This window comes from Saimiri boliviensis, chromosome 15 (genome assembly GCF_048565385.1).
Source record: "Saimiri boliviensis isolate mSaiBol1 chromosome 15, mSaiBol1.pri, whole genome shotgun sequence".
NCBI classification, from domain to species: domain Eukaryota; kingdom Metazoa; phylum Chordata; class Mammalia; order Primates; family Cebidae; genus Saimiri; species Saimiri boliviensis.
In genome coordinates this window covers 78,831,231-78,859,178 of record NC_133463.1, presented here as the reverse complement: position 1 = coordinate 78,859,178, position 27,948 = coordinate 78,831,231, and the positions used below count along the sequence as shown (strand labels likewise).

Genomic DNA, 27,948 nt, shown 5'->3' with positions numbered 1-27,948 from the left:
CAACATATGAATTTAGGTAAGACACACCATTTAGTCCATAACAGTATACAATTCCTAGGTCAGATGATAACACTAGGTTTAACCTTTTGAGGAGTTGCCAAATTGTCTTTCAAAGCTACTGCACCATTTTACATTCCTACCAGCAATGTGTGGTGAGTTTCAATTTCTTCACATCCTTGACAATACTTGTTACTTTCCATCTTTTTTATTATAACCATCCTAAGTGGGTGCAAAATGGCATTTTACTGTGTTTGTGATTTGCATTTTCCTAATGATTAATGATGTTGAGCATCTTTTCATGTGCTTATTATCCATTTGTATATCTTTGGAAAAATGTTTATTCAACCCCTTTGCTCACTTTTAAATTAGTTGTTTGCCTTTTTATTGTTGGGTTGCAAACGTTTAAATACTTTGGATACTAGACCTTCATCAAATACAAGTTGAGAATTCCTAATCTGAAAATTCAAAATCTGGAATTCTCCCAAATCCAAAACTTTGTGAATGCCAACATGAGATACTGATACTTTTGCTTTTTAATATTTCATTGTATACAAACTTTGTTTCTTGCACAAAATCATTAAGAATATAGTATAAGATTAACTTCAGGCTCTGTGTGTAAGGTTTATATGAAACATAAGTGAATTTCATGTTTAGTCTTGAGTCCTATCCCCAATATATCTCATTATATATGTGCAAATATTCCAGAAATAATTTTTTGAAAAACTGAAATGCTGTGGTCCCAAGCATTTCAGATAAGGAATACTCAACCTGTATATGATTTGAAAAATTTTCTCCAATTCCTTATGTGTATTATCTAATTGATTCTTTATAGCAATCCTTTGAGGTAGATATCATTATCCCCATTTTACAGATGAATAAGCTGAGGCTCTAAGGCAGTGAACAGCTTGCCTAAGATAACACATCTTGTAACTGTGAAGCTGGTACTGGAACCCAGGAAAAGATTAGCCAGGGCTTTTTTAGTTTTAGTGGTAGAAACCCAACTCAGACTAGCATACCCTAAAAAAGAAGCTGCTCACATTACTGGGAAGTCGAAGGGTTGGACCAGCATTAGGCATGGTATAGATTTTTGTGGATCCAGTAATTCAAACGATGTCACCAGGACTCTCCCCCATCCCTTGCCATCTTTTGATTATAATGATTCTTAGGCCAGCTGTCTCATGTATGGCAAAGATGGTCACCAGTAGCTGAAGGCCTACTAAGTCTTTTGAGCTAGACCTTAGAGAGAAGAGGCATATTTCTCTGTACCCTAGCATCTGTAACAGTCCTTCATAAAGGATTCTGGTTGGCCATACTAGTGTTAAATGCCTGTTACAGTACTCATCAGTGCTGTTTTCAGGAGTCTGGAATACTCTGATTGGACAGCCTGGGTCCAGCCCTTTAGTTGGAAGGGAAGGTAGATACATGATTGACAGTCTAGAAAATTACCTGGAGTCCGGGAGGAGTAGTTCCTACAAGAACCCCTTCTGTAGGGCAGACAGACAGTGTAGTCAGTGTGCCAAAGATCTTTCTGAACTGTTGATAATTTCAAGATATTAAAATTAGTTGGGAGTAAATGAAAGTTAATTCTTAAACCCAAACATAGGGAGAAAAGTCAGTTTATTCACACAAAATCCCCCAAGAGATTGAAAATAATATTCAGAGCCAATCAATAGTAAGTTCTCTGCTGTCCATGTAAATATAGCAATTTTATAAATCAGTTTGTGTAATGCCTCTCAACGTCTAAGGCCAGAGCAGAAAAACTAGTTTTTTAAAAACAGAAAAACAGAAAATAGGGAACAGAAGCTGGATGCTCTGTCAGAAGGTTTGCTAGCAATCGTAGTGACTTTTTTTTTTTTTTTTTTTTTTTTTTTTTTTGCTAAATTTGAGCCCCTAGTGTGATTTGGAATGTTCACATTGAAAAAGGATGTTAACTGAATAGCATATGTTAAGAAGAAAACTGCAGCGGGTGGGCAATTTTCCTTTTTCAAATGGAGCAATGCCCTACATTTGACATGGCTATGGAAAAATCCTGGTATGATACAACTCATTGTTATGTGGGTTCAAATACATTGCAGGTGAAATTATATTTTTGAAAAGCAACAAGAGAATACTGTGACAGATTAATGTAATACAGGGTATCCTTCATTAGGGCCCCAACCCAGACAGAAGACCTCTAGACAGTTGGCTTTTTGAAGCAAAGCTAGAAACCTCTTGGTGTTTGGGGTTGGTAGTCACACTGATGTCAAAAGCACCCTTACCGAGTTATAGGATGCTATTGCCAAGGGACTTCTGAGAGCCTGTGCCCCAGGCTGCTCACTTTAACCACAAGAAAAATGAGGCCAAGGGAGGTGAAATTATTTGGCTGAGGAAAAGGAGCTGATCTCCCTGGCATGCCATGTCACAAACATCTTGGTGCTAAAGTCACAAATAGCTATAATTTATCAAATTTTTCTTTTGGAGTAGTATTTCAGAGGCCCAGCAGCTTTGAAAAGTGCTCATAAAAATTGATCTAACTGGGCTGTGGGCAAATCAGAGAGAGTTACATCAAATTACTTTTATTTGGACTTTACATTCATTTGTCACATTTTAAAAATACACCTTTATTTTCCGTTTGAATTATTTGAACATTCCATCACTTGTGTTGAAAACCAGTATCTTTCCCTACATGTGGGCTCCTTGATGACAGAAGTTTTCTCTTATGTTTTAAAATGTATTTTCAGCTCCTAAAGAATCTAGCAGAGTACTTGTTTAGAATGCAAATAGTGATATTAGTAGGTAATGTTTATTGATCACTTACTATATACCCGGCACTGTGCTAAGCATCTTGCATAGATTATCTCATTTCAATCTTACAACAACTTTAAGAGAGAGGTCTTATCATCCATCTTCCTTTTAGTGATAAAGCAATTGAAATTAAATAACTTGCCAAGGTAACAAATCCTATTAAATGGCAGAGCTGAGATTGAACCCCAGGTAATCTGAATCCTGATCGCACACTCTTAGCCACTAGAAAGGTTATAAAGCTGCTTAATAACTGTTTGTGGATTAGAATGGAATTGACTGGTTCACTCCTAATACCCTTACCCAGTGGAGAATGTACTTAGAGACTCAGGAGGCAAAGATCTCAGCTCTAAAAATGACCAATCGAGAAGGAACTATGTCAGTCACAATAGTCAACTGGACTTGAGAGGAGGAGAAATTTGACCTGCACTCTGCATGTGCTGGGAAGCTTCCCTGAGTAAAGGGTGGGGTGCTTAGAAAAATATCACAACTAGGTGAGTACCGTGGGGCAGTCTTCTTGCCCCAAATTAGGGATGTCAGTTAAGTGATGTTGTTCCAGACTTTATGCTGTTGTAATTTAAAAATCATAGACAATTGTGCATAGGCATTCCTTGATACTGTGATGCCAAGACAACAAAATCTGTTGTAGATGGGAGTTTCTCCAGATCTTTAATCCATCCTTGAAGTGTAACTGGGAAAGGTGAGTGGGAAGCCCTTGGGAACCAGGATACCTGGCATTTGGTCCAGTTCCCACAAATCTGTCAGGGAACACTGAGCAAGTCACCTAACTGCCTGGGTATTAGTTTCTTCATCTGAAAAATGAAAAGTTTAGAAAGCACATGATCCTTAAAATTATCTCTGGCTCTTACTGCTTATAATGATATAAGATAATCAAAGTGACTCAAAGAACCAGGATTGCTTCTGTAGATCTTATTCTTTTCTGGATCTCTCCAGTTCTCCTTTCTCAATTCCTCTCATATCCCTCCCCCTACAAATCTTTGCTCATTCATTCATTCATTCATTTATTCTTCCTTCCATCTATTCAGTAAGTATCTCTTAAACACTTGGGAGCTTTGGAGCTGTAATAGCAGACAGAAACCCTCCCTGGTCTTAGGTGGCTCACAGTCTAGTTGGAGAAATACAAATATTTGGAAAATAGTACCATTGAAAAGGGCCATAAAAGAGGCACGTTCTCATTCTTGACGTAGCACAGAAGTTGGGCATCATGAAAGGTGATCAATTCAACTTAAAACAAATTCATCAAAGAAAAAGAGAAACCTGGATGTTTTGTTACGTTTTTCTCATTTTTTAGGTGTATGTTACATTTTCAGAAATAAGATTTTAAATCCCTCATTCCTATAGATTGCACGTTTTTAGGAATCCCATAAAACATTGTGATTTTCCTTCACTGGAGGTTGTTTTACTTGTATTAGAAATGATATAGGTCATAAAAGGGAGCCAGTTCAATTCAAAACACATTTATTGGGGACCCCCAAGGGACTCCAACTAGGCAGTGCCTTCCTAGAGAAGAAAAAGCCTACATGGTTTGGATTCAGACTGACTGAATAGCATTTCTCCACTTATTAACTGTTGAGCTTGAGCAGACTGTGCATATCTCTGAGTTCTCTTGCAGAAAACACACTACCCCACTAGGTTACTAGGAAGATTTTAGGAGATGGTGCTTGTAAAAGGCCAAGCCCAGGGCTCCAGGAATCTTCTGTCCTTGCTTTAATTCCTGGGGGATGTAGGTGATATAGGCATGGATAGGATTTAGTTCCTGAATGCTGTCAGGGATTGGTAGTCTGGGACTCTGTAGTGTAGGCTACTCAGTTGGAAGATACGAGGTGTTTGTTTGTTTGTTTGTTTGTAAAAAATTTAAAAGATTTTTCTTTTTTAATTATGGCAGAATTTACTTAACATAAAATTTACTATAGTAACCTTTTTTTCAATTTTTTAAATTGCATTTTAGGTTTTGGGGTACATGTGAAGAACATGCAAGATTATTGCATAGGTACACACAGTGTGATGTGCTTCCTTCCTCCCCATCACCTATATCTGGCATTTCTCCCCATGTTCTCTCTCCCCAACTCCCCACACCCCGCTGTCCCTCCCCTGTTTCCCCCCTACCGACCCCAGTGTGTTTTTTATTTTATTTATTTTTTTTGCGACTGGATTGCTCTGTTGTCCAGCTGGAGTGCTGAGGTGCAGTGATGCAATCATAGCTCACTGCAGCCTTGAACTCCTGAGCTCAAGCAAGAGATGAGTCAGAGCCAAGCCCTTCTGCTAACAGAGCTATTTGTTGCTGAGGAAGTTCTCAGTTTCTCCCTCTGAATGATGCCAATATCCTCCAGCTGCTTAAGGCAGAGTGAGAGAAGCTGACTGCAAATACCCACATGAAGATTAATCCCGCCTGGAGGAATGGGACAAGGCGAGTGCTCTCTAGACCGTTCAAGCTTGCATTTGAATTGGGCTTGTAATGAGTTCCCCAGAAGGAAAAAACCTACACATATACTCCAACAGAAAAAGCATCCTGGGACTGTGGACCTATCCACTGTCTTTGATAAGCCAACAGAGTATGGTGGCTGATCACATATGCTGTGAAAGCAGATTACTTGGGTCCTCCTCCACTACTTGACAGGTCTCCTCTAAGCTTCAGGTTTCCCCTGCATATAACATCGAGACTAATATAGTACATGCTCTATATTGCTGCTGCAAGTATTAAGTGAGGTTGCGCCTGCAATGACTCAGGATAATACAGGGCACATAATAATAAGCACAATATTTTTTCATAGGACTAAACAGAAATACATCCCTGAGTTCATTCAGTTGATATTTACACTACATGTCTTCTGGATTCCCACCATTCTGCCTCTTTTCTTCCTACTTCCATCAGAGGAACAGGAGGGTAGAACAGAGTAGTTTTTTGTCTCCAAACAAACCATGTTCTCCTCTTAACTGAGAAAACTCTAGTGGTTTTGCCTGGAGTATTTAAATTGAATTAAGTACATTTGGGACTAGAATAGGCCTTTTTTTTATTATATGAAATTGCATGAGTGCACTTGGGAAGCACTCATATAAAGAACATGAAAGAAGCAGTCTTTAGTTTATGTAGACTGTGGCAACATGAGCCTAACAGTGTAAAACATGGAATCAAGTACAGCCCTCCCTCCTCCTGCTCCTTCAGTGCTTTCCTTTCCTCTACCACTTCATTAAGCTGGTAGAAAATGAATCCGTAAGTTGTCAGGTGAAATAAGGATACTTTCTTTGCTTGCCTGGGCTGGGAAAAATACTGTATCTAACAAAGTAGCACTATACCCAGTACAGTAAAGAGACCAATTTTGCAGGCAGCAGAAAAAGCATTGGATTTAGAATCTGCCAGGCTCAGGGACATTAACTTGCAGTGAGGTTTTATTGTGTCTCAGTTTCCATTATTGTAATACTTGTATCTCAGGACTGTTATATGAATGAATTCAGACATTACATATATAACAAGCAATGCAGTACCTGGCTCCGGATGGAAGCTGAGAAAGTAGCATTCTATACCTCAGCAGCCTTAGGTTTCTCTGGTAAATCTGGGATCAGTATGCTTAATTCATAAAGTTGTCATGAGGCTTAAAGAAGGGCAAATGTGTTCTAAATTCTGTACTTAGCCAAGTGTCTGGTACGTAGCAGGTCATGGTGAATATTTTGTTTTTGGAAGAATATCAGAATTTATTTTTTATTAAAAAAATTGAGATCCAGTCTCACCGTGTTGCCCAGACTGCTCTCAAACTCCTGGGCTCCAGCAATCCTCCCACGTCAGCCTCCCAGGTTATTGGGATGACAGGTGTGTGCCACTGCACCTGGCAGGAATATCATAACTTCTATCTCCTGATAAAATTTTCAAAGTTCCTATAAGAATACTGGAAAAATAATTGTCTACTTAGGATGTCTGAGACCCTGCTAAGCACTTTATATGCCTTAGCTCATTGAATTCTCAGAATACTGAGATAGGGGCTCTCATTGCCCCATTTTATAGACATGAAAGCTGAGACTTAGAGAAGAGAAATGCTTTAAAAAGGTCTATTAGTTGCCTCATGGCAGAGACCAGAGCCTGTCTTTTTTATGTGAGAATCAGCCCATAATTCATGCTCCTACGAAATAAGTGCCCCGTACCATCATCCTTTAGAAGTTGTTTTGCTCAGATTATCCTTCTTTACAGGGATTGTGTTGGATGAAAGTAGGCTTTTATTTTATTTCAGTGAGTTGGTCTTAACTTACCTCTGATCTTGATTGGTATTTTTCCAGTTTGACTCTAGATACTATCTATTTACTTCCAAAATCTAAGCCATCACTAATGGAGCTGATCTAACAAGGGATACTTTGAGATTAAGCAAGATCTCTACAGACTGTTTATTCCCAAATCTGAGATTCTAGACTTTGGGAAATACTGTGCAACCTTCCCCTCTCCTTCTTCTTTCCTCCTTCTAGTGACTAATTTAAAGATATCTGAGTTGTGGAATGAAAGCAGATGTATTTATAGTCATCTTTCACACAAAAAGGGAGTTCAAAAGGAATTCACATTGGCTGATTATTCACTATGCATCAGCCTATTTTTCCATATCTTCTCATTTCATTTCACATAATAACCTGAAACAGTTTAGAAAATGAGGCTACTAGAGATTGAAGCTCAGGTCCATGTAATAAAAAGTGTGGTTCCCTTCCCACTCTAGCCATTGTCGCTGTTCCATGAGGGCATCGGGGCCTGTGATGAATGCTGTCACTAGCTAACAGTGCAGATCAGAGCACCAAGAGCTCCTTGTGGCTTCTTGGACCCAGATAGCACCCCTGACTCCCCACCCACACCCCCACCTCTGGTTTCTGGTCAATCATTTTGCAAATGCACCCCCTTGGTTATAAAACAGATGGACAAGAGTGAGGTCTGCAACTGGAAATGTAACTGAAAGCCAATTCCCTGATGGCAAGTGGGTCGGTAATGCCATCGCTGTTCAGAAGAATAAGCCACCGCTGTTCCTGCTGCCTTTTTTCAAGGAAACAAAATGCATTCTGCCGTAATCACCGTGTGACCTCAGTCAGCAGTGCTCAGAGTGAGAGGCAGGCATGAGGAGGATAAGGGTGCTCAACAGTCTTCTTATAATGATGACAACAAAGATGATGGTTGCTTTATATAAAGCCAGGTGCACACAAGTATAAATATGTGTGTATGCACATTTTCCTGGCTTTGGAGAGGATGTGTGTATTTCATGGCAGCTCCACGCAAAGAAATCCAGCGTTTAAGTTTTGACTATGTCCGTCTATTTGCTTTCAGTTATCCAGGAATGGTTTTCAGAGTATTTGAGAAAATGAGAGGGGCAGATGGTTTTCACTGAGGCATAGTTTCAAATTTAAAGAGGATTATGGCCCATGAACTCCAGAAATGGTGGGTAGAGGTGTGAACCTTTGAAATTCTAATTGCAGACCAGTCTGAGGAGGTATATACTTACCAGAGCACAATCTCTTATTGTGACATTATTCCTTTCTTGGCTAAGGGAGACGGTGGGGAGGAGCAGATACATAACATCATCTTCAGATGAAACTGAAACAGCAATTGATGGCAGCAGTTTGGAGTCTCTGGTGAATTCAGTCAAGAAAGAAATCCCCAGCTGTCTACCATTGCAGTTAGCTTAGCTTATTGTAATAATCTTTCTTTTTTGCATCCGCAGAGCTGAGTGTATACACAAATCAGCTCCTGCTGGGAGAAATCTGGTCATTTTGACACACCCACCCCTTTATTTTACAAAGGATAGCACCAGGGCCCAAGATGACAGCATCAGTTACTAGGAGAGAAAACTCTGGAACCCAGGGCCTCTTGGAATTGAGGCAATTAAACACTGACTTTTGGCTTTCAATAACAGCTCATGTTTATTGATTCTTTACTATAATACCAGATAAAGAAGATAGAAGGAACTGCCAGCCCAGTTGAGGTGACAGGCGCAAGAAGATTACTTGGAATAGATGGAATAAATGCAATAATTCAAGTCTGAATTTGTTTTCAGCCTAGAGGAAGGAAGGGCTTCTTGGAGTGAAGTCTAAGTACTGTGTGTTTTCAGTGCTCCGTGGGGTAGCTGAGTCTCAGAGAGCTTAATTAGCTCAATTAGTATGGGCCATATTTGTTCCAAGTCACAGAATTTTCCAGATGCAGGGTGACTTGGTTAGTACGTGGGGAAAAGATGGTAGGATTTTCTCCTGGGTAGCTCATACTTCAAAAGACCCAGTCAACTACGACACATGAGCAAGTGATATCCAGGTATAGATCTTCAGCTGCCTGCTATAATCATCTGGCTGTCTCCCTAGAACTTCAAACTTGGTGTGTCCCAAACCAAGCTCTTTTTTTTTGTTTGAAATGGAGTCTTGCTTCTTTGCCCAGGCTGGAGTGCAATGGAGCCATCTCGGCTCACTGCAACCTCTGCTTCCCAGGTTCAAGTAATTCTCCTGCCTCAGCCTTCCAAGTAGCTGGGATTACAGGCACATGCCAGCACCCCGGCTAATTTTTGTATTTTTAGTAGAGATGGGGTTTCACTGTGTTGGCCAGGCTGGTCTTGATCTCCTGACCTCAAGTGATCTGCCCACCTCGGCCTCCTAAAAGTGCTGGGATTACAGGTGTGAGCCACCGTGCCTGGCCCCAAACCAAGCTTTTAAAGTGCTAATGAGGACAGAGTGGGTGCCTGTTTATTTATTTACTAATTTTTTAAAGAATGTCTTTTGAAGTTAATTTCTCAATTCCCTTTGCCAGGGAAGAATTATTTATTTATGTACATTCCCCTTACAAAATTCTCCTGTTAGTTAGCTGGAACCCTTGCTTACCTGAAGCATGGCCTCTTAAAGGACATTGATGACCATATCACTAGAGGCATAGTTAAGGACAGCCAATAGAGGGAGGTGAACATCTCACACTTTTCTAATGGCTTCCCTGTGCACAAAGCACTTTCTCATCCATCACCAATGAAGTCTACAGAACAGCCAGGTCCTGGGGTTGGTGTCCTTATCTTTTACTTTCATGTGAGGCAACTGAGGGCCCAAGATGCCACAGACAACAAGATATCTGGGTGACTTAGTCCTGCCATTCTTTTCTCAAGATATCACCTTGTCAGCGAAGCCATCTCTGTAGATTCTTTATACTATAGCGACTCCTTCACTTTCTTTATATTTACTCCACTTTATATATTTGTGAGTTGTCTATTTCCATCCTAGAAGGTAAGCTTCTTGAGAGCAGGGGCCGTGGCATTACTCAATCTCCAGGACATACAATTGGTGCTTAGTAAATATTTGAGAGTTAATGAGGTGATGTGTTTTGACAGCCACTCTGCTACTTCTCTGTACCAGGCCAAAGGCTTAGACAAGATCCCTGCTTTGGGGCACTCCCTTGTAGTCAGGGGTAAGAACCAGAAAACGGATTTGAGGCTTAACAGTGCAAGATGGCAGGACCCCAATTCCGGGGGTGAGGGGTAGGGCGTGGTGTGTGTGTGTTGGGGAGAAGAGGCTCAGCGTTCCACGCTAAGGCTGTCAAAGGCTCACCTGACTTTTAACGACAGGTACCAATCCAGTGGCCCCAAAGGCCACGGGATTGGCCTTTTTTTTTTTCCTTCTTTTAAATCAATTTCATTCGCGTTGAATGGTGAGAAATTAAATGGATTCTTCGGACAAAGTATATTGAGCTAGTTTTAAAATTAGCCAATTGCCAAGGCATCAGAGTGAGGTATCTGTTGGTACTTTTTCCACCGAAATTTGGCATCCGCATAGCGTCGAACACCATTTGCAGCTCGGATATACCTGTTACATTCCATGACCCTCGGTGTTCCTGCGGGTTTAAAAAAAAGTGCAAAGGAAAGATTAGAAAATTATTATTTGTTTAAACCCCAAACCCTTCATTCGTCTTCACGCTGCATTGTAGCGACCTAAAGCAACTGCACAAAACCAGTCTTTCAGAGGCGAGGCGAACCCTGCAGAGGGAAGGGGCTGGCGGGCGGCCGAGGAGGGCGGGAGCTGGGCGAGCGGGCAGCTGCGAGCCCCGGCCCCGGGAGGCCGCCCCTGCGCCCCGCGCCTCCTTTGCGGGGTCGGCGGCCCTCGCAGTAGGAGGCGGCTCTCTCCCGGGGCCTCGCTTCCTGCACCCACACGCGACTATAAAAGAACATGTTCAACTTTTTTGGGTCCCCTTCTTGCAAAACGCTCGCGTAACGAGCTCGCTGCAGTAACCACTCCGGGGGCGGTACCGGCACTCGGGCTTCCGGAGCCGCGCAGCCGGGGTCTGGAGCAGCCGCGTCGGAGCCAGGCCCCCGGGGCAGTGCGCGGGCGGGGGCGGGGCGGGGCGGGGGCCGGCCCGGGGGCGGGGCGGGCGGGGCGCGCGTGCGCAGAACACTTCCTTGTTTGTCCCCGTGACTGCAGCGTGAGCGCCGCCCGCCCGCCTGCCGCGGGAGTCTGAGCTGCTTCAGTCGGGCCCGCGCCGCCGCCTGTCAGCGCATCTGAGGAGGCAGCGCCGGCCGCCGGAGCCGCCCAGCCCGCGCACGCCCCAGCGGGCGGCCGGAGCCCAGACCCCCGCCGCGACCCCACGCGCAGCCGCGTCCCCTCCCCCGCCGCCGAGGAGCCGCTGCCGCCGGCATGAGCAGAGGGAGGCGGGTCCCAGAGAGCCCCCTGCCTCGCGCGCGGCTCGGAGTTTGAAGGGCCCCGCGCCGAGCGCCGCCGCCGCCGCCTGCCTTCGCCCGCCTCCTTCCCTCCCTCCCGCCGCCGCCGGGGACGGGAGCCGCGCGCCAGGCCGGGCGGCGGGTGGCGGGCTGCGCGCCGGGGTACATGAGCCGCCGGTCGGCCCGCGGCCCCGGGAGCCTGCGCCGTGACTCACCCCCCGCCCCCGCTTGTGTCTCGTCCCCCCGGCAGGATGCCGGACCAGATCTCTGTCTCGGAGTTCATCGCCGAGACCACCGAAGACTACAACTCGCCCACCACGTCCAGCTTCACCACGCGGCTGCACAACTGCAGGAACACCGTCACGCTGCTGGAGGAGGTAGGTCGGGCCGGGACCCCGCGGTCCGCGCTCCCCGCCGCCGCCGCGCTGCGGGAGGGGTCTCCGCTCGCAGCCGCGAGGAAGGGGACGCGGGGGCCGGGGGCGCCACACCCCCTCCGGGAGTCGCTGGGTGAAGAAGGGACTTCGGACGGGCGGCCCCGTCCCCAGCCCCCGTCCTTTCCGGGGTCCCGCGGGGTGAAAGGCCTGGTGGTCGGAGGTGGGAGAGGACTGAGCGAGCTGCGGGCACTCCGGGCAGCGCAGAAGAGGGAAGTCCTGTCCCTGGCAGGCACTGTTGAGCGCTTCCACATCTTCGTGACCCTCCTGTAACCCTGGAGGCCGGTGGCGTCAGGCCACCGAGGGCACACAGGCGAAGCGGCGCAGCCAAGGTCACCAGTAAGGGAGATGGGCAGGGAACGCACCTCTCAGCGGCCCGGCTGGGCCAGGCAGGCGTAGCTGCGAAGGCAAGGGCCGGTGGAAAAATCCCAGGGGAGCCAGGGAGAACTCGGGCTGGGACTGTCTCCACTCCAGCACTCCTCCCTGCTCGTCTCTGGTGCCTGAAGCCCAGATGGAAAGAGATCTGTGCACGCAGGTTCCCACCCGGCTCCCTAACCCAGAGGGTTTGGGAGGGCTGAGGGCTGCTGCGCCAGCAGGACCTGCCTGCGGGGACATCTGAGGCTGGGCGGGGACATCTGAGGCCGATGTCGCCGGCTTGAGCTGACCAGAGAGGACGCAGGGAGGCCCAAGGCTGTAGTCAGACAACTCCACTTATCTGGACCCTTCAGGAAAGCGTTGCGGGTGGGTGGGGGTGTGGGGGCAGGGCCAAGGCCAAATGGATTTTCTTTAGAGTTTTCAGTGAATTAATAATAGAGTGGCATGGGCAAGGAGGAATCTGCAAACCAAGGAGCTGCAGAAGCCTCTGGGGCCGGGATAAAAATAGGATGTTTGCCCTGGAACTCAGCATCATCAAGTGCCATAAAGCATCCCTCCCCTTCAAACAAGGCAAACGTATTTCAAGTGAAAAAGGCAACATTGGGTAGAAGGTAGGAAGGGAGATGATTTTCTCTGGGTGGGTTATGCTATGGCTGGTTTGTCTGAGGTCTGGGGAGCTCTTTCTGATGTAAGCCCCCCCCCCCCCCCAAGGCGGCCCGCTGTAATATGGGGAAGCTTGGGCTTCTGTGGGCTGACTCCTCTTGAAATGAGCTTTGATACTCATGTTTCCACACAGGTAGAACTGGGATTCAGAAGTAGAGGGGTCCTAAATTTTAAGAGGGGAGAGACTTCTGTTAGTGCTGGGTCCTGTCTTGCCTGCTTGGTGCTGTGACTGAATGTGTCATTCGGCATGCTTCGAGAGTCCTCACTGGAGTCAGTATTGGGTGATGGGAGTGAATTGTGAATCGGATGGAGAAATAGCACCTAACTAGGTTTGTTTGAAAACCAGAGGTAAATGGATTTTTTCTTTTTGACTTTGTGAACTGCCAGTCTGTTATACTTGTCTGGCATTAAAAAGAGTTGTTAGGCATTGAATCCCATCATAGGTCTGTCCTTCACTTAATTTTAATAAGTTAAAATATGCTGATATAGGAGCATTTTGCATCCCCTTTCTGTACTAATTGTGTATACTTCTAAGGATGTGGCATTGATCAGACTGAGCAGTTATTTTCCTTCTAGATAAGTTCTTTAGTGCCTGGTAATAGAGCTGTCAGTTATTTTAACGTTCTCTTCCTGCACATTCAGATAGTGTTGCTGTGTTCTGTTTGTGAAGGGTGTGATAAAGTTAAGTATTTGGTGATGCTCTTTGTAGGGATGTGGGAACATATTTTGCAGCAATCCTGGAGTAGAGGGTTAGTGTTAAATTACATGCAGTTGCTATTGATATTAGTTTAAGGTTACTAAATTTAAAAGCAATTAAAGCAGTTTTTTTTTTTTTTTAAATGAGAAATACTGTTGTAAGATTAGGTAGAAAAATAGATTTAACTGTAATACGAGCATGGTCACCTACGAACTTGGAACCAGGCTAGAAGTTCGAAATAATCATGTTACAGTGCATTGATGATACCCATGTTCTCAAAAATATAACAATAAATGTTTCATTCAGGATGGCACAATAATTTTATAATTCGTCCAAGCTTGAGTAAGGTATTGGTCAGGAAAACATTGTCTCCAGTCTGCATATTTTAATTTTTGAGGTTGGACTCTGTTTTACATAGATGTAACAGGTACACTTTAGGTTATTTTACTGATGGATAGCTACCATTGTTGAATTTTAATTTTTCCCTCTATGCTTACATATATGCAGGTAGTGCCTTATTACAATATCTTAGGTGATCACAATTCAGTTTTTTAAAAATGGGCTTAAGATTACTACACTCAAAATAAAAGAAAAATTTTGGGGACATACCACAGAATTTTGTTGGCATATGCTTCACAAGTGAGTTATTTGGAAACTTTAAGAATGTGGCTTGTGTTATTTTGTGGTTATTCTTAGGAAGAGAACTTTTGGGTACTTTTTGGTGATGGAATAGGAATTAATTTGGGTAACTTGGAATTCTCTCTTTAAAAAAATATTTTCTTAGTTCTATTAAGTACCTTCCTGTTTTTTTATGACCTTTTTTGCTCTTTGGATCACTAATTAACATACATGGAGCTCAACTGAAAAACTGTTAGATCTCCAGGATTGGAGCCCCAAATTAACCCACACTCTCCCCTTAACTATGTCTCCTTGGTAAAGAATGTGGTGTGTTATGCACATGTTGGTGCTTTTAGTTATATCTCTGTGATAAGCACTCTGGGAAGTAGATCAGAAATATATGATAGGAAAGGCTGGATACAATGGCTCATACCTGTAATCCCAGCACTTTGGGAGACTGAGGCAGATGGATCACTTGAGGTGATCCACTCACAGAGGGAGTGAGCCAGCTTTTTTGTCTTAGTTGTCATTTAAAGGTGCAACTAAAAGAAACAGACCAAATGTGCAGGTTGGAGATCTCATCTATGGCCGATTTGTGGTTGCTAATAAAGACATGGAACCAGAGATGGTCTGTATTGACAGCTGTGGACGAGCCAATGGAATGGGTGTCATTGGACAGGATGGTCTGCTTTTTAAAGTGACTTTGGGCTTAATTAGACAGCTATTAGCTCCAAACTGTGAAATCATACAGGAAGTGGGAAAACTCTATCCCACTTGTATAGTATTTGGAATGAATGGAAGAATATGGGTTAAGGCAAAAACCATCCAACAAACTTTAATTTTGGCAAACATTTTAGAAGCTTGTGAACACATGACATCAGATCAAAGAAAACAAATCTTCTCCAGATTGGCAGAAAGTTGATACAGGTGGGCTTTTTTAATAGGTCAGTTGAGGCAAAAAACTATGGGTTTCCTGGGGAAAACTTTTTTCAGGTGAACCTCTCTCCATTTAAATACTCACAAGATAAGGTGTAAATGTACATATTATCTTATTAGAGTCCTAAGGTATTTTTATAAGTTACTGGTTTTCACCCACACTTTCATGGGAGAGAAAATCATTGCAAAATCAGGATTTTTTTTTTTGTTCTGTACAATAAAGTTCACTAAAACATTAAAAAAAAAAAAAAAGACGTGGAACCAGGAGTTTGAGACCAGCCTGGCCAACATAGGGAAATCTCATCTCTACAAAAAAAATTAGCCAGGCATAATGGCGTATGCATGTAGTCCCAGCTACTTGGGAGGCTGAGGCAGGAGAATCATATAAACCCAGGAGGCTGAGATTGCATTGAGCCAAGATCACACCACTGCACACCAGCTTGGGTGACAAAGCGAGACTATGTCTCAAAAAAAATAAACAAGAAGAGGCAAAAAGGAGTTTACTACTGGGCTTCACCTTTTGGGGCAAAGTGTTATACATGGCTATGGGGATCATGGTTTGACTGGCACACAGTGAGCAGCTACCTTGGGGAGGCAGGAATGGATCAGCTGGTATTCTGCTAAGGCTTTATCTTGGTGTGTGCGTGTTTTCTAAGCAAAAACCCAATGTTTTATTTATTTAGCAATGAAAGCACACTGATATGTGCCATTTTACTCGTGAGCATTTGTAAGTTATGAGTAATTGACTAGGAGAGTATAAGCGTTTTCCCTAAACAGGAGCAGGCAGGCATTTTAGGACCACTGTGACCCAGACATTAGAAGAGACCCTCCATTTAAAGTCATAGAGTGGCTAATACTTAGTACCTTTGAAAGAGAGAGTGTCTAACATGATAAATGAAGATCTACTTGGGTATTTTATATTGAGCCATATTTTAATTTAGTGGCAATGAAGGAGGCAAGTTCTGTCCATTTATTGAGCAGCTGCTCAATACCAGGCCTGCTGTAGACACATGTCATGAATGCTTACATTTAATCTCTCATTTGAGCTCTCTGAAAGAGGGACAATTATCATCTCCATTTTATAGGAAAGAAAATTGACGCTGAGAGAGATGAAATGATTTGTGTCTAAGGTCATGTTGTTAGTAAATAAATTGGAGTTTAAAAATCTTACCCTGTTCTCCCTTTAAAACAGGGTCTCACACTGTCACCCAGGCTGGAGTGCAGTGGTGTGATCTCGGCTCACTGCAGCCTCTACCTCCCGGGATTAAGTGATTGTCCCACCTCTGCCTCCCAGGTGGCTGGGACTACAATTGTATGCCATCACATCTGGCTAATTTTTTTTATTTCTAGTAGAGACGGGTTTTTACCATATTGGCCAGGCTGGTCTCAAACTCCTGACTTCAAGTGATCATCTGCCTCAGCCTCCCAAAGTACTGAGATTACAGGCATGAGCCACCATGCCGGGCCCAGAGTTTAGAAATCTTAAAACAGTTAAGACATAAAATAGGTATTCTAACTGTCTACAAAACATATTTCAGTGGCTTTGTAGGGAACATAGGAGACTTTGCTGTCATTGCACTTTGAAGTTTTGGTTTCATTAAACTGGTGCCTAAGTTCCTTGGAGGCTTAGTGTTTCTTCATGCTTGTATTTCAGAGAGTTCTTAATAGTGATATTTAAATATACTATTTTTTTCCTTGTACTTTCATATATTTGGATATGAGTTTTCAGATTTAAATATGGGAACTCATTTGGGTATAATCCATGAACAGCATTTGTTCAACACACTTTTGGGGAGCCCCTGCTATATACAAGTCATTTTCTAAGTCCTCTTGAGGTATTAGGGTTATCTGGGTTGTATTATGGCGAAGCTAGTGGTCTTTAAGAAATAAAGAAATAAGGCTGAAACTCCTAACAGGGTAGAAAGGGGCAGTTCATAGGGGAGGGAAATAGCATAGAACATTCATCCTAGGAATACAACTGAAATCACTCAAATTACCATGTAGTCAGTATACAGATTGTTTAGTGCCTCTTATGTGCCCAGCAGTGTGCTGGGCCCAGGGATGCAATGAGGAAGAACCCTGCCCTCAAGAAATGCAGTCTAAAAGTTTTCTTAAGGGAGCTGTCAATCAAGTGTGGGTCTGACATTGGAGGCTTTTTTTTTTTTTTAAAAACATATTCACATGGTGTGTTCAGTTCTTTCTGAAGACATAGAAATGTTTGATGAAATGAGTGAATATGTGGAATGTAGATTCAGTATCAAGATCTATCTCATAACAGTAGCATTCCTACTATGTGCAAACCCTGTACATACTATTATTTAGTACTTTTCTTCATTCTGCCATTATCAGTGGCCCCATTTTATAGATGAAGAAACAGGATTACAGCAGTTAAATATTTTGCCCAAGTCATACAACCAGTATCAGATTTGGGATTTATCGAGTCCTCTTGCAGGCCAGTCAGACTTCGTTTGTGTTCCTCACCTTCCATTTAAGTTTCAACTTCTATCGACGTGCTTTTGGGTGTCTTCCATGCTGATGATAGAGTTCATCAGTCTGATAAATACTGTTAGGTCCTTAAGTGTTTTCCTGTGGAATCTTACGCATGGGAATTCTGTGGTCAGGGCTTGACGTCTGATCTCGTTCATCAGCTCCCCTTGCTTAAGAATGCAAGTGCATTACCGCTTAAATTTTGAAAGCTGGTAAACTTAATAGGAAGTGCTACTGTATATTTCAGCTGCTAAACTTAAGGAGCCCATTAATTACCCCCAAGGAGATTATAGTCTTAAAAAAAACTTGGGACAGATTTAGATAAAATCAAGATTCATGCTTTTGCTTAAGGTTGAGAAAGTATGTTTGGTTCTGTCTTTGACCTCTTGAAGATATTACAACAAAAGGCAAACAAACCTTTCAGTAATGCTGTTACACACAGAAGTCAAGGCTCTGGCCCAAGCTTTTGACCCAGTCTGGGGGTACTTAGGATGAGTTTTGTCTGAATGAATCCAGCAAAGGTCCGTGAGAATATGTATCTGTCCATAGAATGAAGGGGAGAAGGAAATTTTGGATGTTGGAACTCATGCTCTTTCTAAAACACAGCACACACCGGTTAGCTGGATATTCCATGCTGATGCTTTTTGTCCTTCTGATATGGTTTGGATTTTTGTCCCCTCCAAATCTCAAGTTGAAACATAATCCCCAGTGTTGGAGGTGGGGCTTGGGGGGATGTGATTGGATCAAAGGGATGGATGCTTCATGAATGGATTAGCATCACGATCCCCTTGATGATAAGTGAGTTCTTGCTCAGTTCTCATGAGTTCCAGTTTTTTAAAAGTCTGGGTCCTCCACTTTCTCTCTCTCTCTTGCTCCTGCTTTTATATGTGATGTGCCTGCTCCCACTTCTTCTGCTATGACTAAACACTCCCTGACACCTCCCGATAAACTAAGCAGATGCCAGTGCCATGTCTGTACAGCCTGCAGAATTTCCTTTCTTTGTAAATTAGCCAGTCTCAGATATTACTTTGCAACAACACAAGAACTGCCTCAGACACCTTCAAATTCATCTTTGGGGTTTAAAAAACATTTTTTATACCTATCATCCAATAAAAGCTTATGCTAGTGGTATTCTTATTATTGCTTTATATATGAATATACAAAAGCTCAGAGACATTAAATGACTTGTCCAAACTCACACAGTGGTAAATGGTAGACTTGGGCTCTGAATGCAGAATCTCTGCATTGAAAACCCATTCTGTTTCTTCTGTATTTCTCTGTGTTTTATACTTCCTGTCTGCCAGTTTTTTTTGCCTTGAAAGACCCATGAGAAAGGCATCTATTTTTCTTATCTCGATTTGATTTCTAGTACTAGAGAGAAACAGTTTGGGAGAGGGAAGAAAAATGAAAAGACAGTTGCTTTTCTCTATCCTTTTGAGACCTCTTGCTGGACCTCTCTTTAAATCTCTGCCTTTTGTCATCAAAGACAGTGCTGCCATCAGTCCTCTTTGGACCGGACAGATGTGAAAATGACCGTGTTGCTTCCAGCTCCCTCTGGCATGCTTAGTCTTGGACTGTTGACCCAACCTGATTTGCCTATGAGCTGCCCAGAGCGCTGGCTAAAGAATCAGTACTCTCAGTTGCAGTTTCTGCAGGGTCTCTGGCTCTCTGCTTCCGGCTTCCTGGACATACAACAGCCATGTGTTTTTGCTAGGTGTCAGTTATTTAGGGAATTGCTAAGTGTCCAAGTAAAAGGGACCTTGGAGAATATCTGTCTGAGATTTGGTAGCCTGGAAGCCTGATCTCCAAGAGGCTCGTGAAAGCTGTGATGGGGGCCTATAGCTGCTTTGCAGAGAAATTAGTGGACACCGCTAGTAACTTGGTTTGGCATAACTCTCATGCCAAATGTGTTTGATTTTTGGCTGAAATGCATCAGCTCGGTGGTGTAGCACTAATTATCTTCCTCTGACCAGATGCATGGATTGGCAGTTGAAAAGTGGGAAAGCAAAGTGTTACCTCATTCAGGTGATTGACTTCCTAGAAGGGCTTTGTATCTCCATGGGAGAAACCTCATGAATGATGGGACCCACCAGAACTAGTTTAGTCCTATTGCTTTGAGAGATGGAGACTGAGGCCCAAAGATGAGAAGGAAACCATGCAGAAATTTGAATTCAGGGCTGCTAACTCCCAACTCAGGGCTCTTTGCACTTTGCTATTTAACAGGGCTGTGGGGACAGGTAATACATGATGTGGGAGTCCTCCCCAGTGTCACTCTGTGGAACTTGCTTCTAGGTAGAAAGAGTAGAGGGTAAACCATACATTTCGAACTGGATCTTGCTCGCCCAGTCTGCTGACATTAAGTCCTGGTCTCAGAAGTCATGCTGTGCAAGGCCACAGTAGCTTTCCCTGATGTCAGGCAAGGAGCCTTTCATCAGAAGCCATTTGTGGTGTTGGATATTCATACACTATGCAGACCTTTAAAGCCTTCATTGTCTATTTGTCCAGGGAGCCTCAGAGAGATGGTTTCCATATATGTAACCTAGTCATTTAGGGACTAAAGCCAGATCTTGGTCTTGGCCATTTCCTCATGTATTATTTAAGCATGAGTAAGGTTTGGGGCTAGAGATCACTTCATGTCTAAGCCTCTGTTTTCCCATTTGATAAATAAATGGCATTGCTTTTTGAGTATTAAAGGAGACAATGCATGGAAGGCACTCATCAAGTGACCTAATGTGTTGGTAATGCATGGCCCTGTGGGTGTCAAGGGAGAGGGAGATGGGCAGGACTGCTCTGTATTGAGGACCAGTGGCAATATTTGGGTTGAGGAGGGTGAAATTCTCTTGCTTAGGTTAATTGCATCCCTATTACTTCTAGCATGCGTTGGGCAAGTTACTGAGCCTTACTGTGTCCTGCTTTCCTCATTGGGATAAGTACCTACCTCTCAGTGAGTCAGTATCTGTAAAGTGCTTACAACAGTTCCTGGCGTGCTAAATGCTTTATAAATGATTGTTCTTATTATCCTTGTTGCTATTGCCCTGTATTACTGCATTAGACCATTACATGTGTAACTGAGAAGATGAGACTTGGTAGACTCATTTTTGAAGGGTGAATCAGATGACAGAGAGATCAGGTCGGATGTGTGAACATCAGGGACCTAGATTGGGGAGGCATAGATGGAACTAAAGAGGGGATTGGGGCAACACCAAACACTGACCATTGTGGGTCATGGTCACAGCCAGTTTGATCTGAAGCAGACTGTCAACTCAGTGTAACTATACAGTCAGCTCTTAGTGGGTCCTATACTCTCTGAAGTGAGGGAACCAGTGACCACTGCTGCCCACTTTGACCCAGGCCAGCCTGATGGGCTCTACCAGTGCAACCGCATTGCCCATGCTTCCTTGTATCGTTGCTGTAATCTTTCTCCTTGCTTCTACACTCCACTTGTTGAGTCCTCTCCATTGGTTGGTCAAAGCTGTCCCTTTTGATTCTTGCTGGAGCTTTGGGGTAATGAGCTGTTTTCTCTGTTACATAATAAATGCAGGTATCTATTATGTACTTGTATAATTGATTGATTGTGGTCATTTGTGGGGAGGTGAAACATTTATGCTCCTACTGGTACAGAGCATGGCAGCTAGGCTGTGTGCTTTACTGATTACAGCTTGAAGCATTGAGACCACAAGGAATTCTATTTTGGTTTGGAGGCAGGAACCTTAAAGCAAAAGGGATCTCTCCTTGAATTTTCATTTCTGTGTGCTTCATACCATGTTTTCAGTGTCAGTAAAATGAGTTTTAATTATTTGTGGGTAGGAGTTAGGTCAGATCAGGAGGCACTTGATTCTACTTGGTCTTAACAGAATCCGGTAGTTCACAGGAGGCTCTTTCCAGCCCAGAGCCTTGCCTGAACAGCCCTGTGGCATGGGACTGTTTGTGGTCAGTTATGTAAGAACTGAATTTTAATGCCGAGCTGTGGTATAATTTTCCCCCAAAGAACTGGAATATGTGTCCCTTTGATAAGACAGCACCCAATTTAGCCACTTACAAGCTGAGAAAAGGCGGTAAAGCCCAAAAGACGACTACATTTTGGCACCAACTATTATAGAAAGCAGAGTTGGGTAAGTCAATCTAGGCCATCCCTTTTCCTGCCAGATGCGTTTTAGGTGGAGGAAAATGTAAGCTCTTCTTAGCTCTATTATTAAAACCGCCTGGATACCTTGCATTTCTGTAGCATTGTACCCAAAGGCTAGATCAGGCTTGCCATGTCCCCAGTGCGTGGTGTAGCACCCAGCACGCAGTGGGCTGTAAGTATAGTGATGACTATGTTGTTATGATGCACATACTGTAGAACTGGAAAAGGCCTTAGAGACCATCTAGTCCAGCTCTTTTTGTGGATGAGGAAGCTGAGGCCCAGAAAACCCATGTGTTAGGCTGTTTTGTTGTAACAGATTCCTTCCCCTCGCCCAGCAAAACGAAATACATTGGTTAAAGCAAAATGAGGACTTACTGGAAGGATTCATGGGAGTATTTTATGGAACATGAAGGGCAAGAATGAAACAAAATGCAGTGTTCTCTTTGGGGCAAATGGTAGATAATGGTAACTGTGGCACTAAATTACTCCCACCTCCAGTGCCCTATACCACATTTGGTGTCTGCCTGATTCTGGGGCAGGCATATCTGGGAAGGAGGATTGGATTGACCCCACTTGGGTCAGGAGACCACCTTTGCTCCACTCAGCTTTGGCCAGGATGAGGGGGTTATGTGATGGGTGGGGCTCAGTCCTTCCCTTCAGCCTGGGGGTGATGGTGGTCTTCAGAGGAGAGGAGGAGGATAGGGAAGCACACCGTTTATACCCAGATCACACAGCAAATCTGGGACTAGATCCAGTTCTTCTGCCCTCATCTTCATTTTTCATTGACATGAGAGTTAAATGGAAATGATGATACCTCACAGCTGTTGGGAGAACCAGTAGGAATATAAGGGAGGCAGATGCCTGGCACTCAGTGACATTTGGAAGATGTTAATTTCTCTGCCCTTCCCTCTGCAAGTTTCACCTCCCCTTGATCCTTTCTGCTGTGTATTCACTTGGGATACTTGGAATGACTGTGGTCAGAGTGTTGTGCTGCCTTCTTTTAGCTTTGCTGATGTGGTAAGGAAGGATCAGCATTCCACATAGGGTATGGCCAGAGAAGAAACATCCCATTGCCACTAAATCCAAAGTGATGGCATGGTGGGCTTTGAATAATCTTTCCATGGATACCCAGGATGGATGGAAGACCAGGCAAGCAACTTGGCTCTATTTGGGAAAATTTCTGTTTTGGTTGGTTTTTCCTCAGTGTTAAATAAGGGAGCCTGCTTAAAGGTCCAGTGAGGACTGATGGCTTTACTTCCATCGAACAGCTTCTTCACTGCCCAGTTACATACAAAATAAAATTTGATTGTCTTCATTGTTTTGAAATGTGGAGAGCCTTCGTGTTTCATTAATCACTTTTTTATGATGCCCATTTCCTTTTCCTTGTAATGTTTATTCACATTAATAGCGTTTACGTAAAATTAGATACTCCTTATTTCCACAAAGTACAAATCAAAATAAGCACTCACTGCTGGCCCAGCAGGTGCTGCTGCTGCTTTAATAATGGTAATATTTTTCATAGCAAGACAGGTGAATGCACTGCCTCCCAATAAATAAAATGCTGCTGAGTCAGTGCTGTCACATCCCAAGGCTTATGCATTTTGTGTGTAAGAGTTTGAACAAATTCAGAACCTGCAGATGCTGCTGTTAAGAACCTACTGTAGGCCAGGCGCTGTGGTTCACGCTTGTAATCCCAGCACTTTGGGAGGCTGAGGCGGGTGGATCATGAGGTCAAGAGATTGAGACCATCTTGGCCAACATGGTGAAACCCTGTCTCTACTAAAAATATAAAAATTAACTAGGTGTGGTGGTGCACACCTGTAGTCCCAGCTTCTCAGGAAGCTGAGGCAGGAGAATCGCTTGAACCTGGGAGGCGGAGGTTGTAAGGAGCTGAGACTGCACTACTGCACTCCAGCCTGGTGCCTGGCAACAGAGCAAGATTCTGTCTCCAAAAAAAAAAGAACCTATGTTATGCTGGGAACTGTCTGTGCTGGTCGCCCTACCTATATCATGTCATGTAATACTCCCAACAGCTCTGTGGGGTGGGTGCTGTTTCTCCATTTCACAGATGATGAAGTAGGTTTACAAAGGATTCAACTCAATTTATCCTCTTTCTACTCAGACTCATCCTCAAGAAAAAAATGCTGTAAATGCAAATATGCATGCAATGCTAATGAAAAAGAACAAACAGGAAATAGGCTTCTGCTGAGACATGACATATTTAGGTTAGACTTGTAAAAGAACTTCCTGACAGGGTATTACATACCAACCAGATGGCCATGGAAGTAGGATTTTTTTCCTCCTGACTTTGGGATAATTTTGTTAATGATAGGCTGGTGAATTAAGTCGTGTTCTTTTTCATGTTCATGTATGTCTTCACTTTTAGTAGATTGTAAGTACCTCAGGGACATCCCCCCTCTCTTTTTAGCTTTAGATTTTTTGTTTTGTTTTGTTTTTAATGTAGTTGGCATTCAGATATTTGAGTAAAATTATGAAGATTGTAGCAAAACTACATTTGATTTATAAATTTTGAAGGTAGATCTGGTAAAAGTTTTCCAAATGCTGTTAAGTCTACCTCTCTGGGCTTTATATATATGCCTACCAACTACATAGAGCAGTTGGAAAAACCTAGTTACTAAATTTCCTGAAGGTTGTGCCACAGATGCATAGCAGACCTGAATGCTAAAGCGAGATCCCTAGTCTGTCCTTTTAATATTTGCAACCTGCAGTCCTCTGTTGTCCTAGAAATACCAGTCACAGAGTTGGCTGTCATTTTTTTGAGTACCAGCTCTGTACTGAGGACTTTTTTGTTATGTTGCCCAGGCTGGTCTTGAACTCCTGAGCCCAAGTGATCAGCCTGCCTTGGCCTCCCAAAGTGGTGGGATTATAGGCATGAGCCACCATGCCCAGCCTGTACTGAGTACTTTATGTAGGCTGTTTTTAACCCTCACATTACACTGCTAGTGTTTGCCTGCCTCCATAGCTCCTACTCTCCCCACTGCCAGCCTGCCTTGCCTTGTTGTTAGTGATTTAGCTACAAAGTGCAAGTAAACGGAAGAGAGTCTGGTTAGCATTTACTTTCATGGTGGAAGCAAACACAGATATACACACACAAATAAGACATGCATCTGCCAGTGGAAAAGGAAAGCATTTTTCCCTCCTGACTTGTTTCCTTTGAGTTGAGGTGGGGGGCATTTAAATCTGGATAATTTACATCATGCATCTGGGGCAGCCAGTCATGTTATGAAAGGGATTAATGAGAGAATTGGTATTTTCAAAAAGTGTTAACCTGTCAGATTTTTCTTTATGGGTAGTAAGTAGTGAATCATACGATTTTATGAGCAGTTGTGCCCTGAGTTTACTTTCCAGCATTTTTGCACCCTGTTAAAATATATTCTCATTTCATCCACACAGCACTTTGTTAGGCAACAAAGTCACCATTTTCTCATTTGGCAGATGAGGAAACAGGCTCAAAAAGTTAAAAATAATTTCTCGAAGATCATTTGACTTGAAAAGCATGGCGAAGCTTGAGGTCAGTTCTACCAACCCTTCTCCCTGCCCTTCACTTTGAAAGAGACTGACCTATGTTGGAGACGTTTTGTCAAGTAATTTATAACTAAAACAATAGCTTTAGGATTAAAACATATGGGCTTTATTATTGGATAATTTTGTGATACTTTACAGTATTAGATTCCCCTTCCTCCTCCTGCCCCCATACCTTTTGTAGTATGTTTTGCACTAGGAGCTCAGTCTTCCAAGTGGTTTTTTACTTTGGACATTTTTTTCTTAGTTTGCCTTTTTTTTTTTTTTTTTTAAAGAGACCCAATCTCACCCTGTCACCCAGGCTGGAATGCAGTGGCACAATCATGCTTACTACAGGTTCTGTCTCCTGGGCTCAAGCGATCTTCTCGCCTCAGCCTCCCAAAATGTTGGGATTACAGGTGTGGGCTACTGTGCCCAGCCAGTTTGCTTGTTTTTTAACTTAAATTTTTATAGACTTAGTAGCAGAGAGACACATCATTCAGTTTCAACGATTATGTGCTTTTGGCCAATCTTTTTTTCATTTCTGCATCCTCTGATTTTTTGAAGTAATAATCAGGTACTTCATTTCATCCGTAAATATTTCAGTATGTATTTCTAAAAGATAAGAACTTGAAAACAATAAACCTGAACCATAATATGTTTTCCCATCTGAAAAAAACACTTCTTCAGTGTCATTAAATATTCAGTCACTGTTCAAATGTCCCTAGTTGTTTCTTTTTTAAAAAAATGGTTTGTTTAAACTGGGATCCATATGAGATCTGTGTGTTGAAATTGATGAACATATATTTCAAATTTCTTTTAATCTGTGGTTTCCTCCCTCTTTTTTTCTCGTTGTAATTCATTTAAAGGAAACTGGTGGTTTATAACTTATGTCAAGTGAGCAGTGAAAGGAAAAAGGAATGAGTGTGGGTGTTTTCAAACTCTGCTTAGCAAACTGAAAGCCAGTGTTGTCTCAGTATAAAGGGGTAGTGGGCAGCTCTTTCTTATCAGCCTGTATCTCCCTTAGTGGTGACTTCTCTTTCTGTCCCATATAGCCTCTTGTCTGAAATTCCTGCTTGTCGTGGAAATAAGTTTGCTAAGGCCTCTCTCTCATGGGCTCAGAAATAAAAGAAATAGCGTTCACTGTGAAAAGGGGAAATGTGTTGAAGACCAGACATGGCCAGCTTCCAGCCTGCATGTTGCCTGGCCTCAGGTAGTACCTCGTTTCTTTACATGTGTGTCTGTATGTGTGTGTGTGTGTGTGTGTATATATATATATATATATATATATATGCATGTATGTATGTATGTTCAGGCAAAGAAGAACGTATATTACTAAGTCACGGGACATTTCTCCAGCTGAAAACCTTTTTGGCTTAGTATCTTTTACAGATCCAACCTATACTGTCACTTCATTCACACATGATTGTGAATTATTTAGCTTGGTTGTTTCCCAGTTAACACTTGGCTGAGAAGTAGGGTGGAAAGTATTTTGGAGAGAGGGGTAGAAGTCAGGGGGAGGGGTGAGGTGCCAAAAGGAACTTTAACTTGTCGTTTCTGAGAATTGACATCTTTTTTAGTCAAGCTATATTTCATATTTTGTCCTTGAGCTGTCCTTTGGCTAGGGGAACCCCATCACTTTGTCGTGTCAGTTGGTTATGTTCTGTGTTTGTAACAACCACTTTTGTTTTTCTTAGGATAATGATTTCTCAGTTCCAGAAGTTTCAGAGAGGTCCTCCTCAGTCTTTGGAAATTGCTTCTGGGTATGTTGGGCCTCTGCTTCCCTAGGGGGTCCAAACAGCAGCATCTTTCCCAGTGGATTTCAGCTTAGAATGGACATCTGTTAAGTGAAGGTCCACTCTTGGTAGAATGTGTTGAGTTCCATGCCAAGTACTTTACCTGTGGTATTTTGCAGAAGGGCTCTATTATTAGATATTCTGAGGAGAAAGTCTGGCAAGTAAACAGTATTAACTTCGTTTTACAGATGAGAAAACTGAGCATTGAGGGAAGGAATGACTTGATCAAGATATGTGGTCAGTGGGGAAGCTGGAGTTTGTGTCTGTGAGGTCTGTGGTCTTACATGATGAGTGCTACCCTTGCCAACTTGGTACCCTTCTTCATCCTCCTCTCCCCTAAGATGTCTTGCTTACCCTTAGGGACTCAGGACGTTCTTTTCTCCACCTCAGCGTGAATGCCCTCGCTCAGGACCGACATCTTCCTTTCCAAAGTCTGCTTTCAGCTAACTCTTGGAAGGAAATCTCTCCAGTGATTCACTCAAAGGTATGGATACCTGATGAGGCATTATAGGAGCTTATGCTGAAGGTAGTTTTAGGTGTTGGGCATGGAGATCCTATCAAACCTTACAGGGTAGCTGGCTGTCTCTTCCCATCTCTTGTTCCAGTGAACCCTTAGAAAACAATGCCAAGAGTCTCCTAGTTTGACTCTGGTTTCTTGCTGCTCTTCTGTCTCTTCTTGGTTAATACATAATTATGTAAATAAATGCTTTTCCTGTTTCTCTTTTTGGTGCCAGGACTTCTGTAAAGCCTATTTGTGAACCATTGGTGACTGAACCTTGGTCACTTGGTGTGTGTCCTTCACTGGGCTTGGCAGTCAAGTTGAAGACACGGAATTGTTTAATCTTTGCACCAGCCTCAT

General features: G+C 43.1%; 1 protein-coding gene across 6 annotated transcripts in view; it reads left to right on the top strand.

Annotated features, from left to right (window-relative positions):
- Positions 1–27,948, top strand: part of ASAP1 (ArfGAP with SH3 domain, ankyrin repeat and PH domain 1) — a 417,488-nt gene that overhangs the window by 77,408 nt on the left and 312,132 nt on the right. For 2 of the 6 annotated variants that reach the window (XM_074387135.1, XM_074387133.1), the window contains exons 1-2: positions 11,207–11,815; positions 26,349–26,506. The exons of 1 other annotated variant lie outside the window; for it this stretch is intronic. In XM_074387135.1, the coding sequence (XP_074243236.1) occupies positions 11,605–11,815; positions 26,349–26,506 (369 nt within the window). In that variant the 5' untranslated portion in view covers positions 11,207–11,604. Of the gene's footprint in view, positions 1–11,206; positions 11,816–26,348; positions 26,507–27,948 lie in introns of those variants that run through there. 3 more of the 6 variants (XM_074387136.1, XM_074387137.1, XM_074387134.1) reach the window with 2 other exon arrangements.